This window comes from Pholcus phalangioides, unplaced genomic scaffold, assembly GCF_987345545.1.
Source record: "Pholcus phalangioides strain wild (caught in Gottingen) unplaced genomic scaffold, Ppha-v1.0 ptg000008l_1, whole genome shotgun sequence".
In the NCBI taxonomy this organism is placed as follows: domain Eukaryota; kingdom Metazoa; phylum Arthropoda; class Arachnida; order Araneae; family Pholcidae; genus Pholcus; species Pholcus phalangioides.
The window spans coordinates 8,161,492-8,187,137 of record NW_028301601.1 but is presented as its reverse complement, the minus strand read 5'-3'; the positions used below and the strand labels follow the sequence as shown (position 1 = coordinate 8,187,137).

Below are 25,646 nucleotides of genomic sequence, written 5' to 3'. Positions count from 1 at the left end.
AGCAGTAGGCATTTCTGGACAGGTAAAGGAGGCCAGATACGTCGAGCACTTTAGATGCTTAGCAGAGGAGACGGTAGTCTCTGACCTACCTAAATTTAAAGTTGTGAAGTATTCCATGTATTTAATCATTGCTGGTTAAGGTCATTGGCGCTTGGCGGCAAATTTGAGGGACGAATGTCCAAGATAGTTAACATGGGAGAGGGGTAGCAAAATTTTTATAAACCTTTATTAAATCCACCTCTGTCCATACAGCAAGGGAAAGGTCAGTGACCTAGAGAGTTTGCAAGCACGTGAGTCACCCATAAGAGTGACCTTTAGCATGTGTAAATATGCAAATGACCCATGAATCAAGCAACTATGTCAGTGAGTGACCAAAACAGTGATTTACAGTATAGGAGTGAGCAAAAGATGTAATACAATGTAGATGGTAATTTAATACAATTTATTTTTGGCTTCCTGGAAGGGCAGTGTCCCATGGCGCCACATAGTGTATATTCGTTGCATGTGTTCCTTTTTCGTTTGTTATTGTCCACTATTTGTGTAATGCGTATGCATTTGTTTACAATTGAAAAGAAAAAAATGCGTGATCATGGGAATGACGCGGTGGAAGTCCAAGCGGGTTATAGCACAAGGTGGCGCACATTCAAGGAAATTACTAGAATGGGATCAAGGGCAAAATTCGCGTAGTCCCGCAGGCAGAAAACCCATAAATGCGCATATGGTCAAGGTCCCAAAGTGGAAAGAATAGGGCCATTTTTTATTTAATTGGGGATGAGAAGACGCCATTTTCGACCACAGGTTCAATCGGGAAAGGACGAAACGGTACCTAGTCGGATGCTCGGCCCTGTGCTGCACACACACACACATTAGTGAAAGCTTTTAAACACCCAAATAGTGACGGACCAACGGTCTTGAGGGCTCCCGCGGATATTTTTTGTGGGACCTCCCCATAACGAACACACCTCGTTGGAGGACAATTATGTCGACGAGTCAATGTATTTCACCATCCATTGACGGACACTCCCCGTTAGCTGACCAAAGTTTCGATCCACGGGTGCCCGCTATCGAGAGGTCCCAATGCAAATTGCTTTCTTCCTTCCCCCTCCCTTCGCAAAAAACCTGCCATGATGCGAAATGGAGATAGAGTTAGCCACAAACAAGCGACCACAACATGACCAATATAATTATACTTTATATCTCTATATATTCAAAACACGTGTGTGCATGTTTTCATGCAAGAAACTTGAGAAAATAGTAGTGTAGTGCGTTCGTCACTAACATATATGTAATGTCACCCACAGCTCAATATATAATATATATATTCATGTAAAGCATGTTTCCATACAATGCGGATAATGTTGTCTAACAGATCAATATAAAATACATGCTCATATAAACATGTTTCCATACAATGTAAATAATGCTAACATTATACTAACAAATCAATATAATAATATATGATTAATGAATAACATGAAAGAGCGTATAGCAAGAAAAATATATGTATATGAAAGTATCTCAACATGAAATATATCATATGAACAAAAATGAATCGACATGAATAATGTCACACAAAGAACATGCGCAAGTCCATCTTGTCCATGGCCTCCATGACCTCATCGATCTTCCGTGGAAAGTCCTGCTGCGGGTCGTGGAGATGCAGGTTCCTGAAGATGTAGTTGGTGTATTCGGAGGCCCGGGTGCAGAGCAGGTCCGCGTACTTGACGGGGGCCGGGATCGAAATGCTGCGATTGCAGCGGGCCACCAGGTGGCACAGGTTGTAGGTCAGCAGCTCCAGGTCCCGTGGTTCGAACCCGTTCTCGTCCAGGAGCACGGTGTACCTCGTGGGCTTGCTCGTCCCCTGGATCCCCTCGTGGCTGCACAGGTAGAAGTCGTACAGCTGCGGGTCGACGATGTCCCTGTCGACGACGGTCCCGGCCGGGACGTTCCCGCACCTGCCGACGCCGTCCTGCTCTCTCTTGGGACGGATGCGGACCGGGTGCCTCTTCTGGACGACGACGAAGGTAACGGGCGGGCTGTAAGAGGAGCTCAGTGTCCTGCAAGCCTCCCTGATCATGGGTATCTCCTTGTCGAAGACCTGTTGGAACTGACTCTCGCTGACGCCGTCCCGGAAGAACAGGATCCTCTTGGGCTTGTCGCGGTTGGCCTTGTAGTACCGCTTGAGCACCTTCTTGATCATCGCCGCCAGGTCGAGTATGATCTCCTGGGACCACCTCTCCTTAGGGTTCCTCAGCGCCCTGCAGCAGTGGGCGTACTTGGCAACGGACTCGTCGACCCCTCCGACGAGGGCCGCAATCGACGGGTAGCCGACCCTGACGTGGTGTATGACGTCCGCGCCCATGACGACGATCCTCTCTTTCTTTATGAGCGCCGTCCAGCCGGATATCTCGTGGTTGGTGCCGCCGAGCTTGGCGTTTATCTTCAGGCAGATGTTGGCCGCGGTCCTCTCGTCCATCTTGCACTCGACGACCCTCCTGGTGACGCACTGGGTGGCGATCCTGTACTCGATGTCGGCGAGGTACTTGATCTCGTCGTAAGGGTGGTACGAGTCGCGCTTGTCCAGCACGAACAGGATCAGGTCGGCGCCCTGGCTCCTGGCCCTGTCGAAGACCTCCTTGGTCTCCAGGTTGTCGTGGCGCCTCGCCTTAAACACGGGGGTCTTGATCGCGAGCCCGACGTCCCTGCCGGCCTTGCACAACGCGTAGAAGTAGTTGTTCAGCGCCGAGTCCTCGCACTCGGCCAGGCACACGAAGAACGGCTTCTCGACCGTCCTGGCGGACACGAAGCGGTTGTAGCGAATGTCCCACACGCCGTTGTCCCTCACGCTGACCTCGTGAGTCCCGTACCGGATGGCCGGTTGCGGCAACACCCTCGCGTCGGTCTCCACGGGCTGGAGGTCCACCCCGAGGTCGTACTCGAGCATCTTCTGGGCGCACATCTCGCTCATGGTGCCGACGTTGTGCTCGATGACCTGGAACTTCTGGCTCGGCGGCAGCGCGGTCTGCCTGATCATGCTGGCCGTCAGCCCGTCATCAAGCTTTCCCCTGATCCTCTGCTTCGGGGTCACCTCGCACACCTCCATCGGCATGTAGACCTCGGAGCTACCAGACGCCATCTTCAGGCACGGCAGGCTCGGGTACTTCAGCTTGTAGTTATACTGCCGCTCGAAGTACTGCTGGACCGTGACGGGCGAGCCGCCCTGCGAGAACGTCAGCTGGGCCGCCGTCTTGTCGGACACCCTCTCGATACAGTAGTTCCTCTTGTTCTTCTGGTGGGTCACCCTGACCCGCAGGCCCGACAGCTTCCTACTGAGCCTCTCTATATCCCTGTGCTGGAGGTACTGGTAACCCTCGCACACGTCCCTCCTCAGTATCTCGCCGACGGTGTCGGTGATCCTGCCCTCCTTGTGGAAGACCGCGGCGGCGGTGTTGATCACCACGGCCGGACCCCTGGCGGTGAAGCGTATGTTCTGGCTGTAGCCCGACCACATCTCCACCCCGAACCCGAGGTCGGACCTGCAGATCCTGTCGGTACTCATGAAGAAAGAGTTCCCCATCGCCAGCTGGGGAGAGTTGCGCGGCCGGTGGGCCAGTATGGTCTCCAGGACCGTGCGGGCCTCGTTGGGGATCTGGGCCGTCTCGCCCCCGACGTACGCCTCGATGGCGCTCAGGTCGACGACGTTCTTCAGCTGCGACTTCTTCTGCACAGGCTTGACGGCCAGGGTGAACTCCCGGGAGCGACCCCTGTCGCTCTCGAGCGAGACACTGAACTCTTTCCCGCGCTGGTCGATGGGCAGCTCCTTGCACGTGAACAGGTTCTTGAGGCCGTCGTAGACGGGCGAGAACTCGCTGTACTGATACTGGAGGCACCAGCTGGCTATCACCGCGTGGCGCAGGGAGGTCGGGAGGGCCCTCGTCAGCGGCGACCCCACGGGATCGACAGTCACGTCGTAGTGGTAGACGACCTTGCGATCGCAACCGAGGCGGTAGAAGTTCGTCACGACGCGGATCCTCTTCCTGGCGAGCTCGCTGTATCCGGGTCTCTTGGACATCGCTATATCCGACGAGCCTGATGACCGCTGCCTTTCGAATTGATGGGAGCCCGTGTGGTTAATCAGGGTGGAGAGTTCTTCGGTTGGAGCATTCTGATGTTTGGTGGTGGCAGCACCACTACTACTGCATTTCTTCATTCGGCGAGCACTTGAGTTCTCCTCGTGCCCACTTTGTTGAATACCAAACAGGGTGGAAGATGAAGAGCACCGGGATTCATGGTGAGTGGCCCTCAATTCAAAGATTTCATCTATGGTGGAGTCGGAACTCTTCTTCTTCCGACCTGGGGGAAAAGAAAGCGACAATTGAATAGAGTTGAACACCCGGAAGTTAGAGATGATTCACAAAAGTCGTATCATGCTCGAACCCATGGCCCGCGGGCTAAATGTGGATTCATCTGATGTGGCCGGCAGTCTTAAACCTAATTCTGACAATGAACTAAGCGGTGCAGCTCCAAATAACTTGGGTGGAACGTGACACACTCAGGTGGCCCAGGGCACAATCAAATTTTTTCCAGAACGAGTACGATAATAGTATAATAAATTGGTACGTTTATGTGTGCTTCCCCCCCCCCCCAGGTCAAGATCTTTCACGGGCCTCCCTATACTAAATTTATAGCGTGAAAAAACAAAAAAATGATAATCATAGCCCGTGGGCTGGATTCCTGCCAGCACAACCATTGTGGGCGCCATGAGTACACCAATATTTCCAGCCAGCTGGACGAACCGGCTAAATGACCAAATAAAAGCATTTGACAGCGCAACAAAATTGACAGAAGCCCCCCCCCCCCCTACCGCAAGAACGGGGTTGACAGGGCTTCTGCCCGAGGGCACGGGATATAAATATTGTTTTTATTTTCATATTACAGACTACTGTAATCTGTAATATGAAAATAAAAACAATATTTCGTTGTAGAAAGACACGTGAAGAATGTTGACGCGGTGGGCCCGTCAAAGACATTAGCCCAGGGGCTCGATGTTTGGATGGTACTTGGTTGCACTTCCCCTGCGACGAGAGGTCGATTGAGAGCAGAGCACCTTCAGTGTTCCCCGGACGCTTTGCAGCACCATAATGATGAAGTGCATGGATTCTTGGTGGACCTGTAGGTCAAACTCTTTGGGGGGGGGGGGGCTCTATACTAAATTGATAGTGAAAAAACACAAGGATAATTTCCTGGGTCCACGGGCTGAAGCCCTGTCAGCATCCCCTCCCCCACCCACACTTGTGGGCGCCATGGGTACGCTACGCGTGGACTTGGTAATATGAAAATTGCTTGGCGATGATTCCCCATATAATATTTGACCCCCCCCCCTCCGGGTGTGGCATTTCCAGATATCCCGTCTTGGCGAGTCTCCATGCTATAAAATATAGTACCGACCAAATTTCATATTTATAGCTTTCGGCTAAACGATGATTGCCTCCATGTAAACTTTGAGCCCCCAATGGCCTCTTTAGGGGCCGAATTGCGAGAAACACCCTCTTAGCGAGTCTTCAGGTCATGAAATAAAACTATTGACCAAATTTCATAAAAAATATTGCTCCAGCACCTTCGAACCCCTTTATGACCCCTAGTATTTCCATGCATGACCTCCACTTCCTTGAGCCGAGCCCTAAGCCAGGATTGTTTACGGGTGCATCTAAGAGTTAAATAATTTTCCGGGTCCTCAAGGGCTGGATGACCGTTAGCCGCAGAATGCAGGGGGCTTAACGCATGGACTCCATCCGGACAACTTAGGGGTCAAATTTCAAAAACCCTCTCTCAGTGGGTCTTTACTTCATGAAATAAAACTACTGACCAGTGAATCAGGTCATCCTGTTCGGGTTCTTGCCCATGTACCCCCCCCCCCCGACAAAGGAGGGCCCGAGAGAAATTTATGTTGTTGCTGTAGCCAATTCAGGCGAAATCCAGGCCAAAATCCTGGTGTGGTGGGCCCGCCAAAGATATTAGCGTAGGGAGGCCCGGGCTTGAAGATTTTGTGGGGGGGGGCATGGTTGTTGCGCCAAAAAGTTAGGCTAGGCAAGGGTCGTGCCCGGAACAGCATGCCTCCACCCGCAGAGGCCTTCTGGGTTTTCCCAGACGGTTTTCGCCACTGTGATGTTTCTCATCCAACTTCTCGGAGCCCCCCCCCCCCTTTTCCAAAAGGTTCACGGACCCCTGGTTAAGAACTACCGCTTTACAGAGAGATAGCCATACCAGGGGCCTCTACCAAAATGCAACCATATTACCGGTGTGCCATCTTAGGGATATCATAGGTCCTCGATCAAAGTGATTTTTCCGAGACCCCTGCCAAGGCCTCAAGAGGAGGAGCCTCGTGAAAATGAGATCTGGTTAGAATTTTCTACACTAATGCCTGCCTTCCAATTTACATGCATTATTCTGGCAATTTCCAACGAGACGAAGGGTCCTCGTGAAAATGACCCTTCTCCACTCGAGGCCCCTTCGGACCTTGCCCGGATGGAGCCCATGCTTTAAGACGGCAGCACTCGATTTTTCATAGCAAAGCCGGACCGAAGCCTTCTTGGGCTCTAGGGCCTCAACGATAATGAAATTTGTTACTATGATTTTCGAGAAAGTAAATTCGAAAGCAGGTTACTTCCAGTGCTGTCATAAAGTATGCCCCCCCCCCCACAAAAATGAGATCCGGTTGAAATTTTCGAGAGTAGGCATGCAAATTTGTCTGGTGGCGCCAGCGCCGTATTAACGCACGGCCCGGGGGCCTCACAAAAATGAAATTAGGTACTCCTTCAGGAAAGTGCGTGCCACTCGCTTCAGTGATCAAGGCCAGCAGCGCAAGCCACTGTGCAAGTGATCTATAAGTAATGATTCAGATACTGCACCACGGGTCACTTTCCACTTGGGCCTGTGATGCTGCTATGCTATACCTACGGCTTCCAATCCATATATTAACAGTAACTGGTCATAGGCGCTGGAGCCTAGGCCATTTGAGCCCTCCCCCAATAAAGTTTGTGAGGGAATAAGCCCCACATCCGCCCCCCTTCAATAATTTCTGAAAAAACAATGTAATGCACCTTCGTATTGTCGGGTGCCGTATATACGGGGCGAAAAGCAACTTCCAGCGCCTCCAATGGCGGGCGCCTCTCCCTACAGTGGGGATCCCAAACAAGAAACTGCAACTTTACCACGACTTGCATTCGTTTTCGCACGAGGCACGTCGAATGACGCCATGGCCCCACAAGGGGTAGGCTGGCAAGATTCCAGCCCTGGGATGATTTTCATCATTTTTTTTTTGTTTTTACACGCAATAAATCCACCATAAAGGGGCCCGCTAAAGATCCCAGCCTAGGGGCCCTACTCCAGGATGTGTGGGCCATGAATGACGCAATCAATAGACAAAACTTGAATGTCCTTACCACTTGAGAATTGATAATTACATCCACAATCGCATCCATTTTAAACAAGGTGAATAGATGGATATTTAAGAGAATAGCGCATCGGAACTTACCTCTTTCATGGCCCAGTTTCACTTTATACGACGTTTCTTCTTTGGAGCACGATGACAATTTCCTCTTGTGCCGTCTGACGGTGTAAGCGTCATCGCTGGATTCAGAGGACGATGATGACGACGACGAGAACGATGAAATCGAAGAAGACGACGACATTTTAACACAAGTGGTTGAACTGCTTGTGTCTTCGTGAGGGGAAGGGGGGAGTTTAAATTGGTATATGCTATAGTTTTAAATGGCGGACGACAAATCCACAAGCACTCGTGTTACGATGGAGGAAAGAAAACTAATGTATCGATGCCATTCACGAGACACGAAAACGTAGTTTGTCACGTGACGAAACATTTGGGGTGCTTAATATCACAAGATACATAGACTGACCATATTTTTGTCGAGAAAAGCATGAGTGCCGATTGTAGCCAAAAAAGCATGCCAAAAGTGAGGGGAGAGCTGCCAGTTATTTCTAAAAAAAAATGATCAATGTCGGGAAATGAAATATTACTGGAAATTGCAGCGGATTTAGAAATGAATTCTGCGAAATAAAAAGGGAAAAATAGAGGATTTCTGCTATGACCATACCACCCATTTTCCCAGAACATCTCTATTTTCCTGTAAGGCAAAGCGCAAATTGAGCCGCGTGCAGCGTTCGCGACAAGAAGCAGGGCAGCACTCTGTTTTGCAGCCAACGGAAATCAGAGGGACAGCGCAAATTGAGACACGAGGTGAAACTATGCTAAGCGCGTGTACGCGCGCACGCGTTGGCGGTGCTGTTGAGCCGCAGATTTTCGTGTCCCGCGCACACGATTCTTCGTATTCGGTAGGGGTTTTTTTAAAATTAAACCGTAATTTTGATAGAGTTCGTATTCTCTTATGAAAAATGTTGTTTAATATCAACGTTATTTACATGTATAATCAATTATTTCTTAAATTAATTAAATAATTAATTTATTAATTAAGAATTAATCAATTAATTAAGGAAATAATTAATTCCTGAATTATTTTCTTTCTTTCTGAGTTTTTATTAAATATTATTGTTCTTTCCAAGGTTTTGACTTTTCATTAGCTCTAAATTTTAATTCCTTATGGAGTTATTTTTCGGAATTCATTTTGGGATTCGTTAATTTCAGAATTCATTATAGGATTCATTAATTTCGGAATTCATTATGGGATTCATTAATTTCGGGATTTTCACTAATTTTTTGATTCCAAATTTAGAAAATTGTCATTAATTCTGAATTTTTATTAATTTTTAGAGAAAAAAATCTACTCTTATTTTTTTAATAGACTACGAAATATTTTCCATTAAATTTCTGAATTCGGCTTTAATTCCGAATATTCATTATATTTTATCGATCGATAGAGGAATAATTTTTCATTAAATTTGAAATTTAATTATTAATTTCACTAATTCTGGTGTTTCATTAATCTAGTTGTTTTCCATTAAATATGAATTCCCAGCAGTTTTGGAACTATTTATTAATTTTAAATTGTGATCAATCGTTTCATTTGCTTTAACTTTTCAGAAGTTCCAAATTTTCATTCTTTATGGGATTAATTTCGGAAAAATTCCATTAATTTCGGAATATCCATTAATCCATTTTCTGTTAATTCTGTTAATAATCATACAATAATCTTTAAGTTTATTGTATGATTCATTCTAAATTTGAAATTTTATACATTTTCATTAATTTTCATAAACCTTTAATTTTCATTAAAATTTTTATCCCTCCTAAATTTACCTTAATTTATATCCATTTTCAATATCGATTCATTAATGTAAGGTTTTCATTAATTTATGTACCTTTAGTTTTTTTTAAGGAAAAATTCATCAGAAACATCTGAATTTTCAATAGTTTTTTAATTATTCTCTAATTTTGAATTGTCATCAATCCTAATTTTTTTCAATTTCTTTGTGTTCACGTTTTTATATACGGTATTTTAATGTATATTTTTCAGCGCATTCCCGTATTTTATTTTTAATTAATGTTGTCTTCATTAATGTCAACTTTAATTGCCAATAATCCAGGCTCCGGGAGCCTCCCAAATGACAAGGCTCCAGTTCTCCGAAATTGTTTCCTTTCTAAAACGCTCGTGCATTGGGAACGCGTTCCAATATGCGCATCCCCTCGCTACGCGTGGGGCGTGTTGACGTCATCGAACTCAGGTCCCGCCCACCCGCGAACGCTGCACGCGACTCAATTTGCGATTAGCCTAATTTTGGCCCTCCCGCCAGATAGTGGCGCGCTGCTCTGACCAGCACCTCCTAGAGATAGAAGGCCTCTGCACTGTTTGCCATAAATGTCATTCAGACTACCTAGCAAGTTTGCCAAATATTGAAACATGGCATCCTATTTCGTTTCTTCTTATTTTGGCGTAGAATCTTCCTGATTAGCTCACAAATACCGCATGGTGATTGGATGTGGGGCATAGAAATCGCCAATTCTGAGCCCGATCATTTCTTTTCCTCGCAACGATGTTACTGGCACGGGAATTTTTTTCCCTGGATATTCTGAGGGAAAATGGACTACTTACTGACGTCACAAGCAGAGTACAGAGGCCTTCTATCTCTAGGAGGTGCTACTCTGACTCAATGAAGATGACCCCAAGAACCTGGGCCATGCTTGAAAATATGCGTGTATGTATTGCGAAGTTTGTTTCTGTGTAATGCTTGTTATAGCGCTGACGTCTGCCATCAATTTTTCTAACTATGAGTGAAGTGTAATAATTGAATAATTGTACCATTGTAGGCCCGTTGCTTTCTGTGGCGAGACTTTTTAACGGGGAGATCAGCCAACACCATCTGTAGCATATGGTCTCCGAAGAAGCCATCCCACCGATTGTCATTGGTTATACTACAAGAAAGGGTAAATATGGCGCATGCGTCGGCCTCCAATACCCAATGGCTATAGTTGAGATGACGGTCTTTAATGACATTACGAGCTTGCAACACCTTATTCAATAAAGACTAAAAATTCATGTAGCTTCGCATTGAATATACGGAAAGAAACGGGACCATCTCTTCATTTAAAAAAGTTTGGGGGGGGGCAAAATCAGCTGCTGCAGTGATCGAGTGGTCAGTGACGGACTCGCATTGCGAGAACATGGGTGCGAGCAGCATCTCCTAAAGATAGAAGGCCTCCGCACGGCACGGGTTACCAAGTTCATCTGCAACGTCATTAAGACTACCTAGCAAGTTTTCTACGTTTTGAACCACAACATCCTATTTTGTTTCTTCCTGAAAACCAACTTCGGCCGGCCACCACTACAGCGACGGGGGGGTTTGAATCCGGATCCTCACGATGCGAATGCGTCACTCGACCACCACAGCGGCTCGTAACGTCACTGAAGGAAGTCATCTCGCCTATAGCCATTGGATACAGCAGGCCGCCACGTGTGCAATCGTTACCCTCTTTATGATCTGACCAATGGGGCAATGGGGGTATAGGTGAGATGACCGACAGACCAGTCACGACCCAGGCTCTGTCTCTCCCGGGATATAAGCCTTTTACCCTTGCGGGTTGAGGTGAGATGACCGTCTTCAGTGACGTTACCAGCTTCGCGCGGAGGCCTTCTGCTATAGAAGGTGCTGCACAGAAAACCAACATCACACGACCCATATCCTCACGATACCATGCCCGGGCGTTGCATTGCTCTTCCACCTGTTGTTCTCCCCATGTCCTCTGGGTGACCAACTTATATCCCCTATGGGGACAAAGCGGAGGTCATGGTTGGTTTCGGGTCCTCGCGATGCGAGTCTGGCAATAATTTTAGGCAAATTTTGTCCCTCAACCTTTTTTTACTATTATAAACAGAGAGAGAGAGAGATGATCCCGTTTCTTCCCGTATTTTCAACGCGAAGCCTACGTGAATTTTTAGTCCTTATTGAAATTAAGCTGATTATATATATACAATGGGGTGGTAACTATCGACCGCCCAATAATTACACCCGTGATTCCTTGTGAAAAACTGATATAGAAAAGCGTTTTTGGATCGGACGGATATCGAGTGAGTTATAAGGTTTGAAATTCTGTGACGCGTCATTTTTCTAACGGTCAGTTATATGCCAAACACCAAACCAAAGTGCATTTTTCCGCCAACAGCGGGTTGTCACTCCTTAAAAATAATTTGAAATATTCAATCCCATTAGAAGCCAAGTTCGGCTTTCTTCTTTCACGACTGGCGCTTTTACTCTCAATGCAGTGTGATAGTATAACCTCGTTGTTACGTGTAATTACGTATTAGTTTTATCCACTATATTGGCAAATTTATCACCAGATTTTTAAAGTCTTAGCCAAATGGGATCTACTTGAAATTTTTTTGCTAAAATGTGGTAATTTGTTATTGTTCACTATCAAGTCAAGATTTTCTGGTGAAGGTGCATACAGTGCGTTCTGTTTACTACGCGATCATTTTTATACGCTGTCGTTTTAATCAGATTACATATTGATCAATGAAACAGTGCAATATATTTTTTGAGTTATTTTAAAATCTCATCGAAACACACACAGTCACGTGTAATAAACTTCAAAGAAGATTGCAAAAATGGGTAGCTTGACGAAGGTGACTTGTGAAAACACTAAAATAATAACAACGCTTCGATCAGAAACTTTCAATCAAACTAGTCATTTTATGAATTGGCATATTCAAAATAATTAGTGGTTTCTCGGATATTTTCTATTGATTATCCATCGAGTCACATTTTCATACCGATTTCTGAATGTTGCAATGACGGTTTTTCATTTCCTTTTGACTGCAATTGATTTTTATCGCGATGAAATATTAATAAATTTTTACTTTATCTTTTCACAAGAAAGATTTGGACCACTTTGAAATTTTTATTCCAGCCTACATGATTCTCGCAGTATTTGGCCATTTTTTTAAAATGAAGGTTTATTCAGGAACGTATTTATTGGAGAATTTTTTATCACTGTCTTTACTGTCCGTTGCTCCAAATATGGTTTTGAGTAGAGCCTACTGTTTCATACGCAGATTCATAACATAAATGAGATGCCATAAAAATTTTAAACTGTAATTGTTAAACTGTAATCGTGACAATTTGTAACTGTGATCGATTTCATTCATTATGTTTGTTGCGTTACTCAGTTAATTGTGTTGCAGAATTTCAATCAAAAGCTGTGATGTGTGCAACACGTAAATCTTCCAGAACCTCTGAATAACTGGTAAAAAAAATCTCACCTTAAAATTGTTGATGATTTATTCATTTAAGGGGTGTCATGACCCCTGAAGTCGAATTTATATATATATATATATATATATATATATATAACGCCATGTTATGAAATTTTGCAGAAATATTTATATGGCATTTTATAGTGAGATGAATCTCGAACTTCGACGTTTGATCATCCGTTAGAATTTTACGAATTTCAAATTTTGAAATGTATAAATTTTCAAAAATATGAGAAAATATTCAATATTTGTTTCAAAAAATACTAGGGTCAACTTCGAAATCCAAGGTTCATTTTACTAATGTAACACCGCGAGACGCAGACGGTGTTACAGTTTCTGGCGCCTCGACGGTCTCTCGTAATAATAGAGCCGCCGGCATGAAGGGAACCGGCGAGTTCCGAGAAGCAATTCTTCTGAGGAACCGCTGGTACCATCGGGCCTATATAAGGTGACACGCTGCTAAAAACGGGTTTTTTCTCCCCGTAGTCGTGAAGGAGGTGAGAAGAGTCGAGGTGAGAGGAGAACGAAGGGAATCTCTCTTACGGAGGGGGCCGTCCGTATACATATAGTCTCGGAATTATCTCTCTCAGTAAATAATCTAAGTTTTATTTCTATGCAGATAATTAATCACTTAAGATTCGGCCTGTCAAGGATATAGCTGCATTAGCGAATTGGGGTGATGTTGAGAAGATAATTGTGCTGAAAGTGAAATTGAAGGGTAAGGCGGCGGAATTTCTTGTCGACAATCCCGATGTATCTTCTGAAACCAATTTTGACACTTTCAAGGCTAGGTTTCTAACACATTTTGAGGAAGAGATCCCGTTGGCTTGTAGGCTTCAACGGTTTACCACATGTAAGCAACTGCCGGGTGAATCGATGAAGAATTTTTCGTCTCGGTTGAAAAGATTGGCCTTTGGCTTCTTGCAGGGCAGCAATTCGGATGACGAGCAAGTAAAAAGACTGTCCGACAGGACGAAATTATCCCAATTCTTGGCCGGATTAAATCCCGGATTACAGAGATTTGTAATGCACCAGAATCACGAGGATCTCGATGCGGCTATTCGCACAGCCTCCCTTATCGAGGCGAACGAAGCCATGATACAGAAGTCCTCGTCCTCGGTGATGTGCAATGAAGTCGAAGCAGGTTCCCAGCGAGATGGATTGACATCACTGTATAATTTAATAGCTGAAACCAAACAACAGACAGACTCCCAAACTGCTCTTATAGCCCAGTTGACTAAAGAGATAGCGGGCCTAAAAATGTCCCATTCTGTTCATCACCAGAGATTCCCTTCGTTCTCCTCTCACCTCGACTCTTCTCACCTCCTTCACGACTACGGGGAAAAAAAACCCGTTTTTAGCAGCGTGTCACCTTATATAGGCCCGATGGTACCAGCGGTTCCTCAGAAGAATTGCTTCTCGGAACTCGCCTGTTCCCTTCATGTAGGCGGCTCTATTATTTCGAGAGACCGTCGAGGCGCCAGAAACTGTAACACCGTCTGCGTCTCGCGGTGTTACATATAGGATCTCCTCTTTGAATAGCTCTTATTTTAATTGTTAATTGAATAAATTAATTTGTTATTACTAACCCCTTCGTGCGAATTCTATTAATTTTCAATGGTCAATTTCTTTGTTGACGGACGTCACAAAACACAACGCAAAAATAGTCCTTAATCGTAAATTTAATTGTTCTCCCTTTTGTGCCCCTTCCCCAGTCGACACCGTCACACTAAACATGGCGAGTAACAAATTTCAGCAAAATTTCAGAATTTTCGGGGTGGCAGTAGCTTTTTTTAATCTTATGGATGAACTCAAAAACATCTGCGACCTTATAAAATCGTGATATAATTAACACCCACTTAAAAATTTGAAAAGTGTGCAAACAACAACAAAAGATGGAAAAGAAACTGGTTTACTTTCTCGATTGCATATAACCTTATGCTTATATCATTGTGCAGTTTAAAAAAAACGCCAAGTTATACATTTGGTGTACGTTCGGTGAATTTGGCCGGATTTTTAAGTGATGTCATAAATTTATAAAAATTTATAAAGCGTTATAACTCATTAATTATGGGTCAGATAAAAAAACGGAAAACACTTTTCCGTATTAGTTTTTCGCAAGGAATCACGTGTGTAATTATTGGGCGGTCGACAGTTACCACCCTGTATATATATATATATATGAAGAAATACCTTGAACATTCACTCGTATATCGGGGTACCGTAGAGGAGACTTTAACTGCTTATACCCCCTTCATCAACGCTCTGCCAATTAAATGCAGTAGTGCGTTGAAGTCATGATTGGTGTGAGAGAATAGGGATGATGACAATTTAAGGGTCATCTCGTATCATCTCTAAGATGACAAAAAATTTTTAGAAATGGGACTGGAAGTAGATCTTTGCTCCGGGAGTTACCAGCCACTTCCATTGGAACTAATGGATATCATATATTGATGACAAGTTGATACTAACTAATTATATGTGATAATATAATGCAATATGGATAAATGTCAATAAGGTCACCGTACGATGAATAAGATGCTGGAGATGTGCAACGTGTTAATAGTGATGTAATTAATGCAATATGAATATGATAATGTATATTAAAAAAATAACGGATAATAATACTCAACTTGAGGTTAAATGGGGAACAAAATTGAGGTTAAATGGGGAACAAAATTGAGGTTAAATGGGGAACAAAATTGAGGTTAAATGGGGAACAAAATTGAGGTTAAATGGGGAACAAAATAAGTGTAAGTCATGAAGTATTTACGATGGTGTATGCTATGTATCAATTGTGACAGTACCAGAAGGGAGAAATTAGTCATATTATACAAGCTCATGAGAACAAGAGAATGAGAGTAAGAGAAAAGAAAAACAGTCTCCCGTTTTAAGAATACCAATTTACCCTACGGGATAGCCACGGTATATTATAATTAAAGTTCCCGTGTACTCTGAGTAGTTTTTCTCAAAAATTATTCATCCGAATACAACCAACATTTCAGGATACCTTAATGAGACCATGGGAAAGAAATTTATGCAATAAAAAAAAGTTTAATTTTTAACCACCAGGTGAACAAGTGCCACTTTTTTACCTGTTTCGATTTTAGCGCATATACCAAGGTTAATACCTCCGTCAGAACTGGAGCTGTATAGGTCTGAGCAGTGTTAGTATAACTACTCACACTTGTATAGTGCTCGTTCTAGTAGACGTATTTCATTGAAACTTGGTATATGCGCTAAATGAACCGTGAGGGGGAAAAAATTCAGGAATTGAACGTTTTTTTATTGCATAAATCTCTTTCCCATGGTCTCATTAAGATATCCTGAAAATTTGGATTTATTTGGATGATTCGTTCATGAGAAAAACTGCTCGGATTTTGGGAACTTTAATTATAGGCAATGTTCCTGTATACACAATACCCTGTATATACAATAACACTTATCCGACCCTCAATACTAGGAAAACAAATTGGCGAATATTGCCCCGGTAAAGCTTAATCACCGAATAATTTAGAACAAAGAAATACTAAATACATATTAGTCAAAACGTTTTTAATGCAAACTAAATCACGCCGCACGCTCTAGTGTCGTTAGTGGGTAATATAGTATCATTATTGAATTTGACAGATTTACGTATACAAGTACGTATTTGTGATAAAAGAAGAAGAAACGTGATTTTTCCAGCACTTCTCACAAGTCAGAGTCGTGTATGTGCTCATTAGTTCTAACAAGACCGCAAAAAATATTGATATGTTTTCACTGCAATGTCTCGAACGAGAAATCTCGCATTATACAGACAGGACAAAATAAACTGTCATCGCCGGCGTAACATAAATCCATGGTCATTGATGCCATCTTTCCTACAGACCTTGAGAATTTCTGGTATATCAGTCTGTGAGAGTTCGAACAGTTAAGCAAATTCACAAAAATTATAGGATAAACGTTCAAAGTAATAATTATTTTCAAAACCGAAGCACGGACAAATTGAATGTTTTTTTAATGAACAGAAATAGCAAATTCATTCCTTATTCGGAATCTTACAAACCACTCGCTCCGATGTCACTATGACAAAAGTCGTCCAAATGAAAGTCAAAGCGCAAATGTGGATCCGGATATTCGTGAAATATCACATTTCCTCTCAAACATGATATGTTAAATGTACATCGTTTGAGTGATTTCGATACTTTATTAGGAATAAGCATTGCAAAATGTATATAAAACGAAGACTTTTCTGAACGAGGCATACACATTACGCATCAACTGGTAAATCATGAAATCCTTGGTTCTGTTGGTTCCAGCTTTCGCTGGTCTGATCGCAGCGTGTTTTGCCGATCGCTTGGAGCCGGATGAAGCTTTCCGTGCAGCAGAGATCGTTAAAGCAGTCATTGACGAAGCTCCGACTTCCCAGCTCGAGGTATATATGCGCCATAATACTTCTTTTCCTTTAAAATATCATTTTCATGGTGTATTATATATTCACATATTGGATATTGTTTTTGATAATACGAGAGGCATTTTAATGGATTCGAATTCTGTCTGTAATGACATACCAGTGATTCAGTGTTATTCTTCAGAGGCATATTTCCTTCACTTTAGGAAATTTATTTCACTGCTCCTAATCTTCGAGACAGTGTATTATTTTTTCCTGAGGAATTTTTTTTTTCAAAATAAGGACAGACTTGAAAAAGTAAAGGTGTTTTAGTGAATCTCAAAGCGCTCATTTGGATTCAAGCCTATATGTCAGCACTTTGGTGAAGATTTTATAAATTACTGACAGGAGACTGATTGGTCGATAGTTCTTGATATTTGATATCCTCCTTTACACCCTTTTTGTAAAGAAGAACCATCACTGCGTTATTCCAATTGTCAGGCACATTCGATTTTGTGAGACAATTTGTGAACAAAGCAGCTAGCAGTCTCACTAGTTGTTCTAGTTGGGCTTTCCTCCAGGTTCACTTTCTTCGGGGTTTCTTCTTAGAAAATGAATCCATGAAGCATAACTGTTCGCTCTCTGCAAATTCGACGAGTCGGTTTCCTCTGTCGTTTCGTACACCGTAACCATGACTTCCAACTGAGCTTTCACCATTTCTTCTCTTTCCAATTCTGGCATTGAAGTCTTCCATTACGATTTTGATATGATGGTTTGTTATACTATGCATCTAATTCGTCATAAAAGTCTTTAAGTCTTTTACTTCTTCCTCAGATTAGCTTGTTGTTGGTGCATAGACTTGTATAATCTGTATCCGGTATCTGCTTGATATGTGCATAACCAACTTTGCAACTCTATCAGAAGTACTATCTAACTCAACAATGTGATTTTTTCCACTTTTTATGAATGAGAAATCCTGCTCTACTGGTCCTTCCATTATCTGTTCCTCTGTAGTAAAATACATGTCCACTGGCAAGTTCGATTTTCTCCTCTCCTTTTCTTCTTATTTCACAGATGCCTAAGGTGCCCCAATTTATTCTTTCCAGTTCTTCTTCCAACTCCTGCAAACGATTTTCTGAAGAAAGAGATCGTCCGTTATACGTGGCCAAGGTCATCATCTTATGGCAGCCTGGTACAATCCAGAGATTCTTAGCACCCTCTGTCTTCATGTCTTGCTGGTTGCGGCCGTGGGGGGGGGGGGATCAGGGACACTCGGACTGCTGGGGGACTGAGGGTCTTAGGCCGAACACATACTGGGGATGTGAGCGGAGAGGTACGAAATAGCGGCGAAAACAAATGTACTGTTTTGTTCTGCGCCTCACATACTCGGGCAGTGAGACGAGGAGGAGAAAGAGGCGGCTCAAGAGGTACGCGACTCTTTCAAGCCGGTTTGTTTTCATCGCGAGGTAAAATCAGACGCTATTTGGGGATTGGTCAGTTTTCTCCCCTTCTTTTTTCTCCTCACTCTCTTGGAAAAAAAAGAGAACTTCTGAGGGGGGATCATCATCATCACCACCCATTTGGTTTGGAGGGGGTTTTCGGACGTTTTTCCACTTTTGGCGCTCTCTCTTCTTTTCGATTCCCATTTTCTGTGCTTAACCCAATCTATCCTAATTTAAAAGTTTGACGATTGTTGTGGTAGCATTTTACGGATTAATTACCCCGTCATTTTTTTAGACGTGAATATTTTTCAAAATCTTACTGGGACTACGAGATAGATATTTCGCAAATTTCAGCCCATCCCATTGCGCTTTTTGCATGGGAAACTACACTATGTGCAAGAGAACTTCCTTCTGACGAACGAACAGTTCTGCAACTAGGAAGGGGGCAGGGGGGGGGGGTATGGTTTCCCGGGCGTAGTATCAGAAGGGGCGCAAATTCCATCCCTTAACAAACGTACTGCCATGGGACATAGGCACCAGAACATGACGGGGGGGGGGCTATTTCAACCCCCCAATAAATTTTGTGTTAGGGGGCTGAGAACCCCCTTCCCCAATTAATGAATAAATAATGCGGGGCACTCCACCCTTCTACATACGGGCTCGAGGCTCACCACGGAACGACTGGCAACTTTCAGCCCTCTCAATGTTTTTCATGCCCACGCCTTTGCCCTGGGCTGCAAAATGTAAAGGGTGGCAAATTTTTGTCGGAAACTGGAAAACCACTAAAAGATCATAAGTTATATACCATTATAAATCATTATGCAGTCGCTGGGGCATAAAAATCATTTCTTCCCCACAAAGACATCAAAAATCTTTTACAAAGAAAACTATCTATGTACTGTCTATACCAGCGGTTCTCAACCAGTGCTCCACGTGCATTGGTTGAGGGGGCTCCACGTTCACTCGATGAAAGTAAAATGAACCAGTAAATTTTATGACCAAATGAAAAAAAAAACGTAGCGTACGGGGCTCCGTCGTAGAAATTATATACTAAAAAGGGCTCCGTGACTCAGAAAAAAGGTTGAGAATTGCTGGCCGACACTAATTTTCTACTCAATACTCAACATGTTCTTAGAATTTCAACAAAAAAATTTGTAGAGATTTTTCCAGGAACGTCATTTCAACGTTTTCCAGGGTAGGGGGGGAAAGGCAAAGAGAGAAAAGACACATGAACTCAATGTATGTATATCTACTCTATAATATAAAACACAAACTCGAAAAGTGCCTGTTTCTGAGCAACCGAAATTAGTGACGATTTTATGTTACGGAAGTGGGTGACATTTTTTGAGTGGCGGAAATCTGTTACAGAAATCGGTTACGATTTTGGGTCAAGTATTCATTTAACTCTAGCATATTCGGGACCCATTTGGCCCATCGGGACCAAATTACGTGCATTTACGGAGAGGCTCCCACATCCTACAGCAGGGCGCCTAGACTGGAATAGATGGCGAGCCCCCAAACCAGCTTTTCAGGGGCCCTCTATGGTTAATTTATAGTGTGAAAAATCAAAAAGTGATAAGAATCGTTCCGGCCCCTGTCAGCCCTGCCCTTGTGTGGGGGGGGGGCATGTCGAGAGGTATAATATACATATAACACCAGTGCTCCCAACACACAGGGTCGGGGTATCCGGGGGATTGCACGTATACCTTAATGGGGAAGTTAAAAGGTTTGATTTCCAGGGCCCTTGATGGATCTCGTTGTTTTCTTGCTGCTTTAACATTGAAAAATTTGCGATAGCGGAAGCCCAAGATATATCCAGTCTGGGGACCCCATAAAATTTGCGAATTCGGTCACGGGTAACTGGGGGGGGGGGGCTGGAATTTATTCGTTGGTAAAATGAATACAAATGAACATTTGCCATGGCACTCACAGGGGGATGTATGACAAGCTCCGAGTCAGAGGACCGTTTCATTTTGGGAGCCTGGATGAATCTCATTTTTTTCTGTTATTTAACATTTTAGAATTTGCAACAGCGAAAGCCCGAGATAAAGCCAATCTGGGGGCCCCCACTAAAAGTATGCGAACTGGTGCCCCAGGTAATTGGTTGGGGGGCCTTGGACTTTATTCGTTGGTAAAATGAATACAAATGAAAATTTTTCATGGCACTTGCAGCGGGGAATGACCAACAAGCTTCTAAGTCGGGGCCCCATGTTTACAGGTTTCATTTTGGGGGCCCTGGATGAATCTCATTCTTTTCTGTCGTTTAACATTGTGAAATTTGCAACACATCGATAGCCCGAGATAAATTCAGTCTGGGCCCCGCTAAAATTCAGCGAATTGGAGTCTGGGGACCCCATAGGCAAGTTTTCTGGGGGTACTTGATGAATCACATTTGTTTTATGTTGTTTTATTATTGTAAAATTCGCTTCTTCAGTAAGCTGGTGCTTTCACATGTCCCTTTCCATAACGCTGATGAAGTGGGACGAAATAAACAAGACATGTTGTGATGAGAAGGGGGGGGGGGTGGCCGCCAAAGGCCGCAGGGGCACAGAGCCCCTAGTATATATATATATTTGTGTGTACATATAAAATTTTTATTGTATTTTCAAAAGCTCCCCTTCCTCGAATGGCGCCCCTTGATTTGTCAATACGTTGATGGATTAGCAGGGGTTCTCAAACTGTGCGTGCCAACCTTCGTCAGGGGTGCAGCTTCGCAGTGGTCCTGACAAAGGTTTTTCAAAGAAATGCTTTGCTTACAACTGTTCTTCACATAGGCGTACGTACGGCAGAATTTTCTCGGGGAGGGGGGTTCAAATTTGTTTTTCCTTCTGGGGGTTTTACGTTTTTTCCGGCAAAATAACACTATAATCTTGGCTTGGGGGGGGGGGGTTAAAACCCCAAATCCCCCCTTTGCGTATGCCAATGGCTCTTCATAAGGGAAATGGGTGACGCGGGTGGAAAATGTTTGAGATCCCGTTTTTTAGGAAAACGAATAAACACCGTGATGATTGCTCATCGCTTACTAACGTTGTCGAAACATGGTTTCTGTTTTTTCTCTTTTATTTTATTATACTGAATACTGTATCTATTATTTCCGTGGATTTGAATTGGAATGTCGTGTGTTATGAAAGAGACACAAGATTTTTTTCTGATTCAAATAATGAACATCTCACACACACAATACATATTTCTGTATTTCTTAAAAAATCGAAACCAGTTGATTGCAGCATCCGTGCGTTCATTGAAATTGGTTATGCACAGAACATGCCGGTTATAAGCAGTGCCGTCGTAAGGCATGGGCCCACCAGGGCAAGGACCGTGGGACCTCAAGATAAAAAAGGCTTCACAAAAGTGAGATGTGGTTGAGATTTTCGGGAATTTGCCTTGTAGGGCCTCAGAAAAATCCTTTGGCCCTTGGGCCCATGATGCTCTTAAGACGGCCCTGCATATAGGAGGAATCTGTAATTCTGGGATTTCATAAATAATGGATCCACACTGATAATTTGTGCTTAACCACCACGTATACATTTATCGCTAATAACAATCATTTTCATAATGATACGCTGGCCATAAAAAAATTACGGTTTCATCATCGAGGTGTATGGATAACTTCATCTCATTAACGGTGATATTTTCTTTTGAAAGTATCGAAATTAGCTTCTGCGGATTGTAGGCATGTAGTGTCTAACTAATTGTATTGTCTCTCTATCTTGATTGAAGTATAATTATTTCAATCTTTATACATATTGTGCAATAATATTCGAAACAACGGTTTGATGCAAGAAGTCATTAAAAACATATATCAGGACTTGTAGTCTTTTGAGGATTAACGCGTTTATTGCAGCGCTTCTCAACCTTTTTTGACCCACGGAGCCCTTTTCCGGTATGTAATTTCTATGGCGGAGCCCCAGACGCCTATTTTTTTTATTTATTCATCAAAGTTTCTGACTTATTTTTATTATTCAAAAATATTAATTATTTTTTTCAAATTTACTGTTTTTTTTTATTTATTTTCCTCGAGTGGCCACGGAACCCCTGGGAGTTTGCACGGAGCCCTAAGGGATCTGCGGGGCACTGGTTGAGAACCGCTGGTTTATCGGAATCCTCCAATATTGCCAAACTGATTGATTTGGCATGAACAGGCTGGTAGGGTTACTAGTTGGCGAGATGTCATGTTTCCCGCTCAAAGGCTTTTCTTCTTTACCCTTCAGAACGCCTGCGGTCATTTTCGCTCTCCTCTGCCTCCTCAGTACGTTACGGGACACCCACGGGACGGGTGTGGGTCATAATCCCGACAGACGAAATCCCGACAGACGAAATCCCGACAAGTCACAATCCCGACAGACGAAATCCCGACAGGTCAAAATCCCGACAGGGTCGAAATCCCGACAAGTCAAAATCCCGACACGGTCAGAATCCCGACAGGGTCGAAATCCCGACAGGTCAAAATCCCGAAAAGTCGAAATCCCGACAGGGTCAAATTCCCGACACGGTCAAAATCCCGACACGGTCGAATTTAAAAATTCAATTTCGCCGTATAATCGCCGCACTTCGCGATTTCTGTCGGGATTTGAATTTCTTACGGCAAGGGGCGTTGGGGCGCCGATGAGAATGATAAATTGCGATCAAATAAATTTTTTAAATTTTAATTTCGCCGTATAAGCCGCACTTCGCGATTTTTGTCGGGATTTGAATTTCTTGCGGCAAGGGGCCTTGGGGTGACGATGAGAATGATAAATTGCGATGAAATAAATTTTTCAAATTTTAATTTCGCCGTATAAGCCGCACTTCGCGATTTCTGTCGGGATTTGAATTTCTTGCGGCAAGGGGCCTTGGGGTGACGATGAGAATGATAAATTGCGATGAAATAAATTTTTCAAATTTTAATTTCGCCGTATAAGCCGCACTTCGCGATTTCTGTCGGGATTTGAATTTCTTGCGGCAAGGGGCGTTGGGGTGACGATGAGAATGATAAATTGCAATCAAATAAATTTTTTAAATTTTAATTTCGCCGTATAAGCCGCACTTCGCGATTTCTGTCGGGATTTGAATTTCTTACGGCAAGGGGCGTTGGGGTGACGATGAGAATGATAAATTGCGATCAAATAAATTTTTTAAATTTTAATTTCGCCGTATAAGCCGCACTTCGCGATTTTTGTCGGGATTTGAATTTCTTGCGGCAAGGGGCCTTGGGGTGACGATGAGAATGATAAATTGCGATGAAATAAATTTTTCAAATTTTAATTTCGCCGTATAAGCCGCACTTCGCGATTTCTGTCGGGATTTGAATTTCTTGCGGCAAGGGGCCTTGGGGTGACGATGAGAATGATAAATTGCGATGAAATAAATTTTTCAAATTTTAATTTCGCCGTATAAGCCGCACTTCGCGATTTCTGTCGGGATTTGAATTTCTTGCGGCAAGGGGCGTTGGGGTGACGATGAGAATGATAAATTGCAATCAAATAAATTTTTTAAATTTTAATTTCGCCGTATAAGCCGCACTTCGCGATTTCTGTCGGGATTTGAATTTCTTACGGCAAGGGGCGTTGGGGTGACGATGAGAATGATAAATTGCGATGAAATAAATTTTTCAAATTTTAATTTCGCCGTATAAGCCGCACTTCGCGATTTCTGTCGGGATTTGAATTTCTTGCGGCAAGGGGCCTTGGGGTGACGATGAGAATGATAAATTGCGATGAAATAAATTTTTCAAATTTTAATTTCGCCGTATAAGCCGCACTTCGCGATTTCTGTCGGGATTTGAATTTCTTGCGGCAAGGGGCGTTGGGGTGACGATGAGAATGATAAATTGCAATCAAATAAATTTTTTAAATTTTAATTTCGCCGTATAAGCCGCACTTCGCGATTTCTGTCGGGATTTGAATTTCTTACGGCAAGGGGCGTTGGGGTGACGATGAGAATGATAAATTGCGATGAAATAAATTTTTCAAATTTTAATTTCGCCGTATAAGCCGCACTTCGCGATTTCTGTCGGGATTTGAATTTCTTGCGGCAAGGGGCGTTGGGGTGACGATGAGAATGATAAATTGCTATCAAATAAATTTTAAAATTTCAATTTCGCCGTATAAGCCGCACTTCGCGATTTTTGTCGGGATTTGAATTTCTCGCGATGAAGGGCGTTGGGGTGACGATGAGAATGATAAATTGCTATCAAATAAATTTTCAAATTTTAATTTCGCCGTATAAGCCGCACTTCGCGATTTCTGTCGGGATTTGACTTTCTCGCGATTAAGGGCGTTGGGGCGACGATGAGAATGATGAATTGCGATCAAATAAAATTTTCAAATTTTAATTTTGTCGCATAAGCCGCACGTCGTGATTTCTGTCGGGATTTGAATTTCTCTCGGCGAGGGGCGTTGGGGCGACGATGAGAATAGTGAATTGCGATCAAATAAAATTTTCAAATTTTAATTTCGCCGTATAAGCCGCACTTCGTGATTTCTGTCGGGATTTGACTTTCTCGCGATTAAGGGCGTTGGGGCGACGATGAGAATGATAAATTGCGATCAAATAAATTTTTTAAATTTTAATTTCGCCGTATAAGCCGCACTTCGCGATTTTTGTCGGGATTTGAATTTCTTGCGGCAAGGGGCCTTGGGGTGACGATGAGAATGATAAATTGCGATGAAATAAATTTTTCAAATTTTAATTTCGCCGTATAAGCCGCACTTCGCGATTTCTGTCGGGATTTGAATTTCTTGCGGCAAGGGGCCTTGGGGTGACGATGAGAATGATAAATTGCGATGAAATAAATTTTTCAAATTTTAATTTCGCCGTATAAGCCGCACTTCGCGATTTCTGTCGGGATTTGAATTTCTTGCGGCAAGGGGCGTTGGGGTGACGATGAGAATGATAAATTGCAATCAAATAAATTTTTTAAATTTTAATTTCGCCGTATAAGCCGCACTTCGCGATTTCTGTCGGGATTTGAATTTCTTACGGCAAGGGGCGTTGGGGTGACGATGAGAATGATAAATTGCGATGAAATAAATTTTTCAAATTTTAATTTCGCCGTATAAGCCGCACTTCGCGATTTCTGTCGGGATTTGAATTTCTTGCGGCAAGGGGCCTTGGGGTGACGATGAG

The 25,646-nt window shown here is 43.3% G+C and overlaps 1 protein-coding gene across 1 annotated transcript; it reads right to left on the bottom strand.

Annotated features, from left to right (window-relative positions):
• Positions 1-1,525: 1,525 nt before the first annotated feature.
• On the bottom strand, positions 1,526-7,691 carry LOC149083592 (protein argonaute-2-like). Its single transcript, XM_089235208.1, has 2 exons — positions 7,535-7,691; positions 1,526-4,353 (listed from the first exon to the last, which is right to left on the bottom strand). Exons 1-2 carry the CDS (start codon positions 7,689-7,691, stop codon positions 1,568-1,570), a joined length of 2,943 nt encoding a protein of 980 aa, XP_089091334.1. The 3' UTR covers positions 1,526-1,567.
• Positions 7,692-25,646: the final 17,955 nt, after the last annotated feature.